This window comes from Dothidotthia symphoricarpi (genome assembly GCF_010015815.1).
Source record: "Dothidotthia symphoricarpi CBS 119687 unplaced genomic scaffold P153scaffold_10, whole genome shotgun sequence".
Lineage (NCBI taxonomy): Eukaryota > Fungi > Ascomycota > Dothideomycetes > Pleosporales > Dothidotthiaceae > Dothidotthia > Dothidotthia symphoricarpi.
Window position 1 is genome coordinate 440,945 of NW_022985017.1, and position 15,519 is coordinate 456,463.

The 15,519-nt window shown below is 50.1% G+C and overlaps 7 protein-coding genes across 7 annotated transcripts; 1 reads left to right on the forward strand and 6 right to left on the reverse strand.

Annotated features, from left to right (window-relative positions):
- Nucleotides 1–190: 190 nt before the first annotated feature.
- Nucleotides 191–958, reverse strand: P153DRAFT_366753 (uncharacterized protein). The gene is made up of 2 exons (XM_033668120.1): nt 714–958; nt 191–648 (listed from the first exon to the last, which is right to left on the reverse strand). Exon 2 carries the CDS (start codon nt 589–591, stop codon nt 310–312), a length of 282 nt encoding a protein of 93 aa, XP_033523745.1. The 5' UTR covers nt 592–648; nt 714–958; the 3' UTR covers nt 191–309.
- Nucleotides 959–1,549: 591 nt separating this feature from the next.
- Nucleotides 1,550–3,863, forward strand: P153DRAFT_291061 (DNA mismatch repair protein MutL; the record flags this gene model as incomplete). Its single annotated transcript, XM_033663750.1, has 3 exons — nt 1,550–1,825; nt 1,876–2,142; nt 2,196–3,863. 3 exons carry the CDS (start codon nt 1,550–1,552, stop codon nt 3,861–3,863), a joined length of 2,211 nt encoding a protein of 736 aa, XP_033523746.1.
- Nucleotides 3,864–4,000: 137 nt separating this feature from the next.
- P153DRAFT_375851 (glycoside hydrolase family 2 protein) lies at nt 4,001–6,049 on the reverse strand (the record flags this gene model as incomplete). The annotated part of the gene is made up of 1 exon (XM_033669609.1): nt 4,001–6,049. The coding sequence occupies one exon, from the start codon at nt 6,047–6,049 to the stop codon at nt 4,001–4,003; it is 2,049 nt and encodes a 682-aa protein (XP_033523747.1).
- Nucleotides 6,050–6,248: 199 nt separating this feature from the next.
- P153DRAFT_366758 (uncharacterized protein) lies at nt 6,249–6,858 on the reverse strand. The gene is made up of 2 exons (XM_033668121.1): nt 6,696–6,858; nt 6,249–6,640 (listed from the first exon to the last, which is right to left on the reverse strand). Exons 1-2 carry the CDS (start codon nt 6,820–6,822, stop codon nt 6,498–6,500), a joined length of 270 nt encoding a protein of 89 aa, XP_033523748.1. The 5' UTR covers nt 6,823–6,858; the 3' UTR covers nt 6,249–6,497.
- A 2,943-nt stretch (nt 6,859–9,801) lies between these two features.
- On the reverse strand, nt 9,802–10,918 carry P153DRAFT_385571 (GroES-like protein; the record flags this gene model as incomplete). The annotated part of the gene is made up of 2 exons (XM_033670442.1): nt 9,802–10,683; nt 10,742–10,918. The coding sequence occupies 2 exons, from the start codon at nt 10,916–10,918 to the stop codon at nt 9,802–9,804; spliced, it is 1,059 nt and encodes a 352-aa protein (XP_033523749.1).
- An 886-nt stretch (nt 10,919–11,804) lies between these two features.
- On the reverse strand, nt 11,805–12,595 carry P153DRAFT_18335 (uncharacterized protein). Its single transcript, XM_033662384.1, has one exon. It carries the CDS (start codon nt 12,423–12,425, stop codon nt 11,937–11,939), a length of 489 nt encoding a protein of 162 aa, XP_033523750.1. The 5' UTR covers nt 12,426–12,595; the 3' UTR covers nt 11,805–11,936.
- A 1,342-nt stretch (nt 12,596–13,937) lies between these two features.
- P153DRAFT_375853 (apses transcription factor-like protein) lies at nt 13,938–15,422 on the reverse strand (the record flags this gene model as incomplete). Its single annotated transcript, XM_033669610.1, has 5 exons — nt 13,938–13,962; nt 14,023–14,803; nt 14,869–15,031; nt 15,089–15,297; nt 15,356–15,422. 5 exons carry the CDS (start codon nt 15,420–15,422, stop codon nt 13,938–13,940), a joined length of 1,245 nt encoding a protein of 414 aa, XP_033523751.1.
- Between the last annotated feature and the right edge of the window lie 97 nt (nt 15,423–15,519).

The window sequence follows — 15,519 nt, forward strand, 5'->3', positions numbered from 1 at the left end:
TAACAAAACGGGTCAAGATCGTCCAGTGGAGAGGGTTGGCCTGCCATAGAGGATCGTTACAAACAAGGTGAGAGTCAGAAAATCCAAGCAATTTTACAATGATAATAATGCAATAAACATGCTCGGAACCTTCGCAGTGACTTTGATAGAAGGGAAGTGTATGACTTGAGATGAGGCCGAAGAAAATCAGTGTAAGGTATATATTTTTCTGGCTATCAGAGAGACCTGGATTTACCATAATTTACTCTTTACCACAATTCTAGCGTACTGTTTGCAAATCTGCGCGTTGAAAGCTAGCAATCCTATGATTCAGCACTTCTTGATGTTCAGGTCCCAGCTGAACACGTTGAATTTCCATTTTCCCCAGCCGAGCTGAAGATCGAAGTGACTTGACATGATGCTCTCACCGGTGGCCGGTTCGTCTTCAGGGCTATTTATAACTGTCCACTCTTCAAGATCAGTCTTGCTGTCATGCTGGTCGGGCTCTGTGGAGATTTCTGACGGCGAAGCGTTAACGCCAGTTCGCATGCTCTTAGTTGAGCTGACGGCATGCCAAATAATAGGCTGAGAAGAAACTATCACCTTTCTCATGGTTATCGTAGATACGAGTATATGGTTTGGATCTAGGCTGTGAAGCTTTGTTTGTTTCTATGGATTCAGGATCAGAAATTTTTCAAAAAATGGCAATGAAAGAGCAGGGAAGAAAGGTGTACCTGATGATGGGCAATATGTGCCTCCCTTCTGTGGCATTGTGGGTGATGAAAGGTTGGGGGATAATGGACGGCGAGAACATGAGATGATGCAGTTATGCTGTGGTCCCCACCCCCACCCCCCGGAAGTATAAGCCATGCTCCACTTTACGTATTAGTCTTCAACTCATCAGGGTTGCTGATTAAAAGGGCTCTGACCAATTCGTGAGCGTCCTGAAAGGCACCCACAACGGGCGAATGACTTATACTTCTGGGGGGGGGGACCACAGTATCGAGTCTACTGACAGAGTTGCCTAGAGCCTCGCAACCTAATTGAGCGATCAGCCCATCGTCTTTCGCCACTTGACAGGCGTCTCCGCCTGGGCGGCACAGTCAAAGAGCCCCTTCTCATGCAAGTTTAAGTCATCTGAGTACAAAGTCATTACTTGAGAGTTTACAAACACATCCACTGGAATAATCTCGTTGTCCGAAGCCACCCAGTCAGTTCATATTTTGGGTTTCTATCGCCTCCACAGATGTGATCCAGCTTTCTTACAAGAGTACCTGATGGCGCGAAAGCATGATAACATAGGCCTCAGGCATTGCTCTCTAGTGCGAGTCAAGGTTGGAACGTAGAGAGTATCGTCATGTCTCCTGTACAGACAATCTTTGCTTTGGGCAAGTAGATCAACGAACGGTGCATGAGGACGCGAGAACGTCTAGCCGAGACGTGAAGGGCACGTGCACGCGCGGTTCGCGTCGCGTCTTCGTCATCGCCCTTTCCTCTTTCGCTTGCGAACTACGCTAATATCAACTTATCATCGCCATTGCATCCCCGATGCTCGGTTGAAACCAAAGTCATGGCAGAGAATATGGATCTGTCGCCTCCCTCGCCTCGCGGTACGAAACGAAAGGGCGATGACGCACTGCCACTTCCGGCGCCACGTCGGATCAAAGCACTTGCGCAGGATGTAGTCAACAAGATCGCTGCAGGCGAGATTATCGTCGCGCCTGTACACGCGCTCAAAGAACTGATCGAGAATGCTGTTGACGCAGGGTCGACTGCATTGGAAGTTATGGTGAAAGATGGCGGCCTCAAACTCCTGCAGATCACAGACAACGGGCACGGGATTGATGTGTGTCTTCACAATTTGCTTCCATGTACTGCTTGTTGACGACCCCGCAGAAAGCAGATCTACCAATTCTCTGTGAACGATTCACAACCTCGAAGCTGAAGGCGTTTGAGGATCTGACCTCGATCGGCACTTATGGCTTTCGTGGAGAGGCGCTGGCGAGCATCAGTCATATTGCACATCTCAAAGTCACGACGAAGACGAAGGAATCGAGCTGCGCATGGGAAGCCCACTATGCGGACGGTAAGCTTGCCAGTCCGAAGCCTGGTCAGAATGCGGAGCCGAAAGCGAAAGCTGGACGACCAGGAACACAGATCACAGTATGCTAGTCAGACGACTCGCTCCTCAGAATTGGGAACGCTGATTTGCATAGGTCGAAGACCTGTTTTACAATGTTCCTTCACGCCGTCGTGCGTTCCGCTCGGCTAGCGAAGAGTACGCAAAGATTCTCGATCTTGTTGGACGCTACGCGGTGCACTGTGCGGGTGTGTCTTTCTCCTGCCGAAAAGTTGGCGATAATGCCGGAAGTGGCATCTCCGTTCCTGCGACCGCTAGTATGAAGGATCGTATACGACAGATTCATGGCAGCGCGGTAGCCAACGAGTTAGTGACTGTTAAGGCAGAGGACGATCGTTGGGGCTTCAAGTGTGAGGGATGGATCAGCAATGCGAACTATAGCGCCAAACGGACGAGCTTGTTGTTGTTCATCAACCATCGATCGGTCGAGTCGGCTGTGATCAAGAAGAGTGTTGAGCAGACATACGCTACATTCCTGCCGAAAGGTGGGCATCCGTTTGCGTATTTGAGCCTTGAGATCGAGCCACATCGGGTTGATGTCAATGTACATCCCACGAAACGCGAAGTTCACTTCTTAGATGAAGACGAAATTATCGCTGTTATATGTGACGAGATCCGCAATAGCCTGAGCAAAGTGGATACAAGCAGGACTTTCTTGACACAGTCGCTACTGTCGAATCCCAAAGTCCCGTTTGCAACACCCATGAAGCAGTCAATGTCAGCTATGCCAGCGACACCAGCGACAGGCGATATATCAGACCGCAGCGGATCGAGAGTTCCGAAGACAGCGACGAAGAAACCGTACGAGAACAATCTTGTGCGCACAGATTCATCAGCACGCAAGATTACATCCATGCTGCAACCGCAACGCACCATAGACGAGGCCGAAAACGACGAAGACGAGATGGAATACGAGTGTTCTGAGAAAGAGCCGATGATCTGTCGCCTAACGTCCGTGAAGGAATTACGTGCTGAAGTGCGAGACGCTATGCACGGCGACCTCACTGACATTATTTCAACCCATACATTTGTCGGCATAGTTGATGAGCAAAAGCGCTTGGCTGCGATACAAGGCGGAGTCAAACTCTTCCTCATCGATTATGGTATGCTATGCAACGAGTACTTCTACCAGGTTGGCCTAACCGACTTCGCAAATTTTGGTTCGATACGTTTCAACCCACCTCTACCATTGCGTGATCTACTCAAGATCGCAGCGGAGCAAGAGAAAAAGAACGCAGGTGACGCGGCAGATGATGTGGATTGGGATGAGGTCGTTGACACCGTTCAGCGACTATTAATCGGGAAGGCTACTCTGCTCGTAGAGTACTTGTGCATGGAAATCTCGGCGGAAGGCGAACTATGTTCTATTCCATTGCTGATGAAAGGTTACACACCTTCACTGGCCAAATTACCGCAGTTTCTTCTGCGTCTCGGTCCACATGTGACGTGGGATAACGAGAAAGCTTGTTTTCATACCTTGCTCTGCGAACTTGCTTCGTTTTACGTCCCAGAGTGTTTGCCGCTGGCGCCTTCTCTGCCGGTGGATGGTAACGACACGAGCAAAGAAAGAATTATAGAAGAAGATCCGGAAATTGCTCTGCGCAGGAAGAAGGTGAGGAGAGCGTTGGAACACACTATTTTCCCAGCTTGCAAGGCGAGACTAGTGGCTACGAGGGGCTTGCTAAAAGGGGTTGTGGAAATCGCCAATCTCAGGGGGCTTTATCGGGTCTTTGAGAGATGTTAAACCAGATGGGTCGAGAACATGACTCTGAGAACCCGATTACATGAGAAATATATGAAGCGTCAGCCACTGCGTTTGGGTGTCTGATACGTAATCAAATACACCTCGGTCTTACGTCCAAGATTCATGAACCGCAAGGGCTACGTATGCATCTGCAGATATTTCGCCTTGACTCCCTCAACAATTCGCCTCACCTCTCCAGTATCCAACTTCTCCTTCCTCTCCGTCGTATAGAGGCCGTTGACCTCTTGCTCGATATCCGTCAACTGCGTATACACGAACCCACCAATATGTCCTCCGTCCACTATGCCCGTCATCATCTTCTCGATCCTTTTGAGCAGATCCTTTGGATCGGTCGCAGTCGTGTAGCCCCAGTGTCTCTCGCCGTCTTTTCCCACAGTCGATCGCGCGATGTTGATACCACCGAATTCTGTACATATGATCGGCGTGCCGTCTCGATGCGAAGACCCGTCATCACCTGGCAGTGCAGGGAGAAACATCCCGCGTTCTGCTTTCGGCGCCAGAATACCAGTTTTACTCGCGCAAGTCTTTGTCAAATCATCGCCATCGTTGTAATCATGAAACGTTGTGAGATCAGTCTGAACATGTTCCCATCCGCAATTATCGTTAACAGGTCTTGTAGGATCCAAGGTTTTGGTTGCGTAATACAAGCTTCTGATGTGGTCTCTTTGTTGTTGGTTGCCCTTGAGATCAGTATAGCCCCAGCTTTCGTTGACTGGTGTCCAAGCTACCACACAGGGATGGTTGATGTCTCGCATTACAGCTTCGCGCCACTCTTGGTCGAAGCGTTCAACGTATTCTGCACTGAAGATGTACGCGTTTGCCATCTCGCCCCATACGAGGAAGCCCAGGCGGTCTGCCCAGTAATGAAACAACGGATCTTCGACCTTTTGGTGCTTGCGGCAGCCGTTGAAGCCCATTTTCTTCGACAACTCGATGTCTGTTTTGAGTGCCGAGGAGGAAGGCGTCATGAAAGTGTCGGGCCAGTAACCTTGATCGAGGAAGAGGGCTTGGAAGTATGGACGATCGTTTAGGCGGAAGGTGTCGTTGTTCCAAGACAGGGAGCGCATACCAGTCGTGGTATGGACTTCGTCGATGAGTGTAGAATTTGAGTCGTAAAGACGGATGGCGAGGTCGTAGAGAGTTGGGTGTTCTGGCGACCATAGAGCTACACCGTTAAGCCAGCAAGTATCGTCTTTCAATGGAGCATTTTCAGTCAAGCTAGCGGGAATCTGGGACAATTGCTCTTCTGAGAGCTGCATATCTGCTTCGAAAGACACTTTGTCTGAATCTCGGGGCAAATCAAACCTCTCCGTTTTGCTAACCATCACACCTCCGAGGCTAGTCTCAATTTCCACACTGTATTTGTGTCCCGCCAATCTTCCCAGAGTCTTGACACTTGCAAGCAACTTGCCCCTCTTGATCTCATTGCTTCTAAGCACCGTGCCCTTACTCGCATCACCGATACGAACAGGTGGTACCGTCTCGATCCACACACTCTGCCATATTCCTCCACTCGGTGTATAGAATATGCTTTCGGGCTTTGCACCCCAGTACTGTTTTCCTCTCGGCTGTGCTAAGTCGTATGCCGAGTCGTACACCCTCACGGTAAGTCTTTGTTTCTCTCCATTCGCGAACGCATCCGTGATGTCGATGTCAAATGGAACGTGACCACCGCGGTGACCTCCAAAAAACTTACCGGTAACCCAGATCTTGGCTTCATAGTCCACCGCTCCAAATCTAAGGATCACACGATGACCTGCTTTCTTGTCCTCTTCCGTACGTGAGTCTTCGATCCCTCGCTCGTACCACAGGACTTCGTGCACGCCTTTCTCTCCAATTCCGGAGGCTGGAGATTGGAAAACATAGGGTACTTGAATATCGCGCGTTTTGTGTGTGGTTGCCTCTGATTCGCTAAACTGATTTCCTTGGAATAACTCTTGAGTGCCTCCGGTGATTTTGGCTGTGATGCTTTGCGCTTCGGCGTTCATGATACTGTTAGTGTGTGTGGCATTCACAGTGACTTCCTCTGGTAGGCTATCCAGGTGCCAACCTTCGGATAATCCGATATCATTGTCGTCGAAAAGGAAATTCCATGGGCCGTTGAGAGACTGCCAAGATAGTTTGTTGCGGACAAAGTCTGGTCGTGGATAGTCTTCGCTGGTCATGGTCGTCGTCATTGCCTCGTGTGAAGGTAATCCACAGGTCAGGTAGTTATGATGGTAACTTGCTCGATTACGAAATGAAGAAGTAGTTTGTTAACGAACAGCGGTCGTTGAAAGATGTTATATACGTGGGTCCTTCTTGGAGGTGGAGAGAGGTGGAGGAGTGGGTTGGATTAGTCAAGTCTAAACTGCTTCTAGACTAGTGGCCTCTGTTCCTTCTCAGTTCTCCTTACGAACTCGTCTGTCCTTCATCCGCATCACAAATACCATGAACATAAGCTCCTCGACAACTAGTCATGCGGTAATGTTAAGACAATCAAACTACGACCGCCGAATCCATTCGCCGTACTCGTAGAAGTTCTAAGACTCCTATCCCCAATCTTTCGATATACATCTCTGTCTTTGCAACATTTCTACCTCTTTTCACTTTCTGGAAACCTCCAGACTGGTGTTACAAACTCGAACTGACACTAGCGTTGGCAGCAATCCTTCGAAACCGGTCTGGGCCTTCAATATGGACAACGCTACCATCTGATCGTAGGTAGTGGCCCGCAGGTACAGTCCATGGGTTCTGCGGGAGCTCAGATGACTTGTCTTCCCCAAAATCAGCTTCTAGTGGCAGTCTTTTCATGGAATGACAAAAGCTTACGAAAGCGTGTCTGGCTCAAAAACTGGCGAATTTCTGTAGCGAGATCGATGGTTCCTTGATTCTCGATAGAGTCATTTGCCGAAGTCGAAGCAATTGAAGGGGCTGAAGAGTCAACGCTGACATACATTGAAGGATTGTTTGAGCAGATACTGAGTTTGTTGAGTTGTTGGTGGAATGAAAACCAGCGAACGCAGACCGCGTCTTATACACTCACGTTCTCACCTATAGCTCTACGGTTCTGAAAAACAACGAAGGGTCTCATTATGAGTTTGGGTATTAAACGAGGGCCTCACAGGGACTTCCACTACACTACTCATGGAACAAGGTATTAGAATATATATGACGACACACGCTGGAGGATCTCTTCGTTGAGGGGTTTAAGATGGTCACTCTATTGGATTTCCGGCGATGACAAGGGGGTCTCAACGGTATCGTTGGCAGACGATACTAGAGGCTTCATCCTAGTTCTGTTCTCATATCCAACGGCACCGAGGCTGAAACATGGCCGTTCTGTATATCAGCCTTACAGTGATGCACACAAATCCCATATAGACGATGTGCGTTAATCACGGCCTGGCAGGGCCCCCTCGGCGGCGACGATATTGCAACATTGTATGCTATCTTCAGGTAGTGTTACGTTTTGCTCCTATGTTCTGTGGCAACGCCTGGTTTCGGCTTGAGGCTCGGCGCTTGCAACAAGGGGTGTTTGCCTTAGCATCATAGGCAAAAAAGATCGTTGTGTCTTACTAGTTCAACAGCCGAATGGAAAAAGATGAAGGGTCTCCCGTAAAGAAACTTTGCGGGTCGGTAGACGCTTACCACATATGGTTAGTGCAACTTCAAAGAGGCCCCTTATAAGTACCAATCAGATGAAACTCAGCCTCCACATCCCAACATAAGAAGATTGAATCCCGCATTAGTTGTGCCCAAACTCAAACTCTCGAGTTCTTACGCCTCTCCCAATTCAATTCATCTCATCTTGTCTCAAGGTCACTTCAATCGTCGCGTCATTGCAGGCATGGTACTAATTAGATCAGCAGCACCCTACCAATACATCTTCTTGACGTAGCGCGAGGCTACCATAGCCTCGCGCTGCTTCAATCTCGGCAGGTCACTATGATCATCTAAACTACAATTTTGAGCTTCTCCAACCGCATCTTGACGATTGCTACAATGCTTGGGTTCCAGACCAATGGCCATCAAACACCGGAGAGATCGCGAACGGTGTCGACAACTTGCCAATCTACATTCCAGACCAATCTTCTTTTGACAGATCTTGTACATCAGGACATGGAAGCTCATACGATGCCCCTTACCCTTGGTATCTCCCAGAAACGTCTCAAGAGTCTGGTGGCCCTGGTTTTGAATGTTTTGCGTTCTCGATCGTCGATCACAGTCCATCTATGACGCTCGCCCTTCCTTGGGACACACCGTGTGCTGGTGACCTACAATATGGCTCAGCCGAACATCATAACAGCACTCTACCTAATAGCACGCAAAGGTTCGCGCCTTCGCTGCTTAATACTGCATCACTCGAACAAATACCACCACATACGGGTTCTTCAAACAGCCAAGACTTGAAAATACATCGAGGACCAAAGCCTCGATGTCATGTACCTCCACAACCTATACAACCTCTCGCATTTAGCTTTGTCTGCAAAGTAAACGGATGCCCAAAGAGATTTTCACAGCAACGACAGCTGGACAACCACTTGGGGAAGCACAGGCTATACTCGTGCAAAGTCTGCTCCAAAAACTACCCCCATGCAAAATCACTAAGGGAACACAATCAGACCAAACACCAGGGCAAGAGATATCCCTGCGACATCGAAGGTTGCAACGAGAGCGTGGCACAAAAGAAGAATCTAGCACGACACAAAGCAGTAAAACATGGAGTGGCTCCTGCTCCTAAGGCTATCCAACGCGATGCTGAATACGGATTGGATCGAGAATCGAGAACGTGGACTTGAAAGGAACATCACTACTTGAGGTAATCGTCATCATACGGTTGCAGATGGGGTTGGCGCCCTAATGAATATGAACACCAACAATCGAACCAGTTCCGAACCGCCTTACTGTAGTTGCTTACGCAACTCTACTTTACCGACACAACCCCTGCGACTTTATGACTTTACGATTTTACGACTTGATACTTATGGGCGCCACCCCCTTTGAAGCTTAGAACGTTTGAGATGATCGTTTGCGCATTTCTTTTGTTTATCGACTCCATCCGAACAACTTATAATAATACACAGCCAGCCCAGTTCAGCCACATGGATATTGGGATCGTGTAGGCAGGCTCAGGAGGATCTTGTCGGCCAATCACTTGTTGAAAATTCGCTCTACTAGACGGTCTGCGTCATGTATTTGTAACCCACCTTGCTATTGATCTATCACCGGGATAGACTCCACGAACCTCCTTAATCAAAAGCTCTACCTCCTTGACTTGATTCTCAGGTTATTGAATCGCAGATAGTCTATAAACACAGTCTTTACTTTCCAATCCCATAACTACTTCTATATCGTCAAACCACCACCGACATCGCAGCTCAAACCCAACTCTAAGCTCACGCCCACATTCAGCCCCATCTTTATGCCATATCTTCGGCGACCACACTCTTAACCTCGTCACCAGATGCTCAACCTCTAGATTTTTGTCCCAAGTGTAATACCTCCCACACCAGAAATCAGTACAGCACAAATAGTGAGACCATCAAGAAATCTCTAGATGACACGATTTGATCATACATTGTCATGCCACTGATCCAGTTTTGTACTGCTAGTGATTCCCACAAAATCCCCTGTCTTCCCAACAAAACACGACGGTGGCTTATCTAGAAAGAATTGAACATGCGAGCCGGAAAGAATATCGGACCAAGGGCCAGCTGTCACTCAGAAGTAAGCGTAAGCAGTGTAAGACAGACATGAGCCACTGGCTCACGTAGAACAATTGAAAATGGCAGCAGGCAAAGACTTGAGTTTAAAGTTTGTGAATTTCATTTTGTTTTCCGTATATACAGCAAGGCTAATCAGCCATTTCGTTAAAACACCCCCATCCAGTGACCCACCTAAGAAATACTACTCTACTGCCCAATGCTGGGTACATCTACCTCGATGTGTCGAGGACGTAGCGTCCAGCGATCTCACCCTGCTTCATCTTTTCGTACACCATTGGGAGCTCTGAGAGACCGACGACCTGGTAGGGGCACTTGACCAGACCGCGGGCGAAGAAGTCGATAGCCTCAGCACCGTCCCTTCGGTTTCCGACGTATGAACCCTGGATGCGGATCATCTTGACGACAGTCTCGAAGACGGGGGCCTTCAGGTAGGCACCGGCTGGCATACCAATGCAGATGACGGTACCGCGTGGTCGGACGTACTCGGCAGCCTGTTGGAATGGCTTCTCGTTGACAGCAACGAGGATGACGACGTGAGGACCACGACCATCGGCGGTGGCAGCTTGTACATCGGCGACGAGGTTCTTGGATGTAGCGAAGTCGACGAACACCTCAGCACCGAGCTCAGAGGTCATCTTCCTCTTCGAGTCGCCTGTGTCGATGGCAATTGTGCGTACGCCCATGGCTTTTGCGTATTGAAGGGCCAAAGATCCGAGACCACCGCCAGCGCCGACGATTGCAGCCCACTGACCGGGCTTCACGCCAGACTCCTTCAGTCCCTTGTAGACGGTGATACCGGCGCAGAGAATGGGTGCAACGGCATCGAGGGCCATGTCCTTGGGCAGGCGAGCGATGTGTGCGGCTTTGGCAACGCAGTATTGCTGGAATGTACCGTCGACGGTGTATCCGGAGAGTTCGGGCTTGGGGCAGAGGGGCTCGTCGGCCTGCTGGCAGAAGTCGCATTGCAAGCAGGAGCCGTTCAGCCACTTGACACCAGCGTGGTCGCCAATCTGGACATCCTTGACGAGTTCGCCCTTGGCAACGACGATACCCGCACCCTCATGACCACCGACCAGAGGCAGCTTGACGGCCTGTAGTTTTGTTAGACAACCGTCATGACATTGTATGTTGGGAGAAGTAAGTACTCACCAGTGGCCAGTCGCCGTTCAGAGCGTGGAGATCAGTGTGGCAGACACCAGTGTACTTGATGTTGACGAGAACCTCATCAGGGCCTGGGGTTGGAACAGCAATCTTCCTGTACTCGACGGGGCCGCCGGTCTTGTCAATGACCTGTGCCCATTGCTCGGTAGGAACTTCAGTAGACATGTTGATGGAGTGAATGCTCGAAAGTTTGGAGAGTGTTGAGTGTAGAAGTAAGTTTGATTGATCGTTGTGTGATGATGGTTCAGTGTCAAGGGAAACACAGGTCTTATATAGTTGGATCTGCGACTGCCTAGAGCTCAAGGCGATGACCCCACCTCGTGGGAGATGCGCGTCAGGGTCTCGCTACCCATTGCAGAATCTTCCAAGTGAAGCTGCAAGCTCTGGATAGTAGTGGGTTCCTCTCGTCCATTACTACTCAGATCTCCTGTCCATCGGGCCGGCAAGATTATTCTTGCCTGTATTGCCCACTGGCCAGTCATGGTGGGGCACTTGCGGCGCAGCTATCTGGTAGAGGGGTACAAATCGTAGATACAACTTGGCATTGGTCGAGAAGCTGTCGGATGATGATGCGTCGGACAGGTGGGAGCAAAGATAGGTAACCTGACAGCATGGGAAGGTCCGACCTAAGTGGAGTGGACTACCCGTGTTTAGGGCGGACTAACATGTTTTGGCGCTAGGGTATCTCATCATTACCAGGGGTTGTGGATCTTTGGATGTGGCGTGAGGGGTTTGGATGTCAGGCAACCTTTCGAGACGTGTCTCCTGACATCGCATCACTCGACCATGCCATCATCAGCGATCGTTTGATGAAGAAGGCGATAATATAACTGCGTCGCATGCACTGCATTCGAAGGTCAATTGCTCGGGACTTCGCAGACCAAGGGTTGAACCTTTTACAACGTGCAGGGCTCGTTAGCTCCTCCCCCGCGTCAAAATGGATGGTCTGTGCGCTCCCGGCTGGCTAGTCCAACGACTTCCATCTGGCCATCCTCCAACCATCTTGTCCAACACAGATCATGTGAGTACTTGACATCCGGGGACCGAGACATCTACACCAGTCAGTTGGATCGGACGAGCGCAAGGCCTGCGTACTTTGATCAACATGCTAGACATGCTGCGCAAGGCCTGCAGCCTCAAGCCACGTACCCTCGTATCCCCAAGGAGTAACACAATTGCCCAATCATAGTCTTCCAGTACACGACGCGTTACCTGGAACTTTCCGCGCTGCAATGCAGAGGCCTGTAGGGTACGTTGACAATCGCGGGGTAGTGGAACATGTCCGCACTTCGATGTTCCCACCATTGTCTTCCTTCACAGTACAGTGGAAAAGACTTCTCGAGATAACGTACTTGGCCCAAGCTGTGTAGTTTGTGGTTGCTATGAGTGGCCTCTTACACAAACGTTCAAAGTCTGTACGGTCTAACCGCGGGAGAGCTTCCAGGAGTATGTCCAGAAGCCGAGCTTTCAAACCCCTGCAGCAATTCCAAACGTAATGTTGTGGATACGACCAAGTTCCACGGGTTGTCAGGACGAAGTACGGATGCGGGGGAAGTCCGGGGTCAACTAGCCAGCACGGGGCTGAGGAAAGAAAGCCACCATGTCTGGGCATATGGATGAAGGGCCAGACTACAATGCGGATGCAGTAGCCTTGGAATGGGTGGACGCTCATGCTTTATACCAGGCTTTTTGAGAACCTTGATAGCCAGCTGAGGACTGTGATGGTTAGAAGAAACGACATCCTACGTCAATCTCATATTAGTGATTACGCCAGAAACAAAGCGATATCTACTATTCATCACCTCCCTCTTCCATATCAAATGTGCGATTAGCTACATTTGGTTTTAGAAATTCGTCGAACCCCTCCCCTCAAGAAGAAGAATAGGCAAGAACTACCAGAATGAGGCATGGGAATATTGCTTAATACAAAAACGCACTTCGAAAATATGTATCACGAAGCATAATATAGACAGCCCCAAAAGACAAATCCTCCAAGTCCCCTGCCTACCCATCTACTTACATATCCATCTGCCATGCTGTATATTAATATTCGGCGTGTTCATGCCTTTGAGAGAAGCAGATAAATGCCATTTAAAATCCGGAACCCAGCTATCTGTTAACAAAATATACACAAGACTTTCTACTTTACTCTACACTGCTCAGTCCCATGCACAACAACCAACTTACCATCTATCTCCCCACTAAAATTTCCCTCTTCTCTCCCCCAAAAACCATCTTTACAACACTTGTTCCCACTGACTGCCCTAAACAAAACGTTTTCTACTCCATCCTGTTATTCTACGAAGTGGAGATCTGCCGCTCTTATATCACATCTTGTCATGTTTTATTCGTGAGACTACGCGGATGACAAAGGAAGGGCTCGCAAATGTGGTGGGTTTTATGAATAAAATATAGCGACTTGTTTATTGGAGGGTTTGGCGCGGTGTGTTGTGTTGATGATATGTAGTCACCTTACTTGACTAGATGCGATACAGGAAGACTACCAGGCTCATATGTGTTATTTCGAATGATCAGGCACGTAACAGAGATGAGATAAGTGAACTATTTTATGCTGACAGCAAAGACGTGCACAGGAATATCAAAACTTAATAGACCTCGATGAGCAGTGATGATTATATGCTGAGTTCATTATACGCGTATATACACATACACATGAACATCCAAAAACCTCAAGCAAACAACCAGAAAACGACCCTCCGCAAAGCACAGCCCACAAAACACAATAAAAAGCCATGACATTAAAATAACCACTACCTTCTTCCCCTCACAAGGGGCACAAACCGCCGCACAATCACCATCCCCATTTCATCCCCATCCAACCCTTCAGATTTTACCCCTCTCCACTCCCCCAACACCCCCAAAAACAGAGCAAAGCCTAAAAAGCCGCAGATTCGCATGCATACCTTGCGCCAGATTGTGAACAGAAGGTCGAAAATGGATGGATGGATGAATGGATGAATTGGGGTGTGAGTCTGGTATCTGGTCGAAGCGGGTAGAAAGACGGGAGAAGCACGTGCAAAGGCGTAATGGAGTGGGAGACAAGTTTCAAAGTATGTACCCAAAATGCCATGCGCGAGACGAGATGAGACCGAGACCAGACCAGACTAAAAGCGTACACCGTAGAAGAGAGAAAAAGACAGAGACCGAGCTGTGAGATGCTCCGCTAGATGAAGTATTGGAATGCGCCACTGCGGATGAGTTAGTTGCTTGATTCTTTCCGAACCAGAATGAGTGAGGGGGAGACGTACACAATAGCGCCCATGACAGCGACACCGACCATCGCCCTCCGTGTGACTTTCTCCTTGATCAGCTTCTGCTCCGTCGTGTACATTTTGGCCAGCTTGGCGGGGCGTTCGGCTATCATCTCTTCTTCCTCGATCATCTCCTCGACCTTGCGCTTTGTCGTCATGGCTGAGGATGTGCCGTCCAGCTTCTGCGCTTCTTGTACCATGCGTTTTGCCTCCTCGATCATCTTGGAGGGGTCTTCTGGCTCGGGGAGCGCGGGGTGGTCGTGTGGGACGTCGACCTTGACGTTGGTTGTCGTCGTCTCCACGTTGCCCCTTGTCTCGACTGTCTCTTCTACCTGGATGCGCACGTTCCCGGCCTTGATCTCGTCGTCGTCGGTTTCGTCGGCATGGCCATTCGTAGCCTTCAGCGGTGTTGCGCCGTTCAGGATTTCCCTCTGCAGCGCGCTTCCGGGTGTCGACGCTACGGATCCGAATAGTTCCTCGGCCTTCAGGATGTCAGACTTGGTGCCGTTCCTGGTTGCCCGCGCCTTGCGCGGTGTGGCAATGCGTCGCCTTGGGGTTGCCATCTTGCTGGGTGAGGCGGAGCGGGTGGATCTTGCCGGGCCTGTGTAGATGTCTGATTGGGGTGGAAGCAGAGCGGGACGAGCACTTTCAAAGTCGAACACGGGTGGTGCTTGGATTGGGAGGTCCTTCTTGTCTTTGTTTCCCTTCTCTATGGGGGCGGGGTGGAGCAGAGCTTCAACCCATTGCGACATCGAGTACTCTTCAGCCAAAGCGAGTGCTGTGGCGAGATTAGCATCAGCGATGAATTCCTTTAGGATGTGCGTTGCCGCGACATTCACTCACCCTCTTCTGGCGAGATCCAGACGCTACCAGCAATCTCTTCCGGATCCGCTCCGGGGAAGGTCTTGTGGTATTTGCGCTCGACCTCCTCTTCAGCGAAGGACGCCCATGGGAAGGCCGCCTTGAACATGCCCGTTGAGCTGACAAGTCCGTCGCTGCTGCGTCGCTGTCCGTGTCGTTAGCCGATTGCGCCCGCGGCAGCACATTGTCCTCATTGGCGTACCATCAGGAAATACGACTCTGGGAATGCCGTGTTCCTGTTGAGCTTGAAGATGCCCGATCCGGTCAGGTCCTTGGGGAGTGGAACCCTGAGATGCGCGTAGTCAAAGGAGCCCATGTTGTCCGCCTTTGTCGCGTTGGTGACGCCGGCGATGCCAGTCTTGACCACGAGGTATGTCTGGCCCAGTCGGCGCCTCTCGATGAGATTTTCAACTGCGCGACAATGTTAGCAAACCTGTCGCGATGGATGCGACGCGCCGACGTGACGTACTTCCAGCAGAATCGAGCGGCGCCAGCAGCGGGTTGTGCCTCTCGGGCAGGACGCGTGTAGAGCCCATTATCGCGACTATGAATGGTATTACAAGGTGAGTAGTGCTAGATGAGGCGCGCGCAGAGAGAGTCGGTCGCAAGGATGACGAGCGGCGGTGACGACGT

Bases quoted from the DNA above. Each gene is read 5' to 3' on its own strand.
- P153DRAFT_366753 (XM_033668120.1), bottom strand. From the start codon at position 591: ATGAGAAAGGTGATAGTTTCTTCTCAGCCTATTATTTGGCATGCCGTC.
- P153DRAFT_366758 (XM_033668121.1), bottom strand. From the start codon at position 6,822: ATGTATGTCAGCGTTGACTCTTCAGCCCCTTCAATTGCTTCGACTTCG. The intron at 6,641-6,695 runs GTAAGCTTTTGT...ATTTTGGGGAAG, and splicing joins TTTGAGCCAGACACGCTTTC to ACAAGTCATCTGAGCTCCCG.
- P153DRAFT_18335 (XM_033662384.1), bottom strand. From the start codon at position 12,425: ATGAGCGTCCACCCATTCCAAGGCTACTGCATCCGCATTGTAGTCTGG.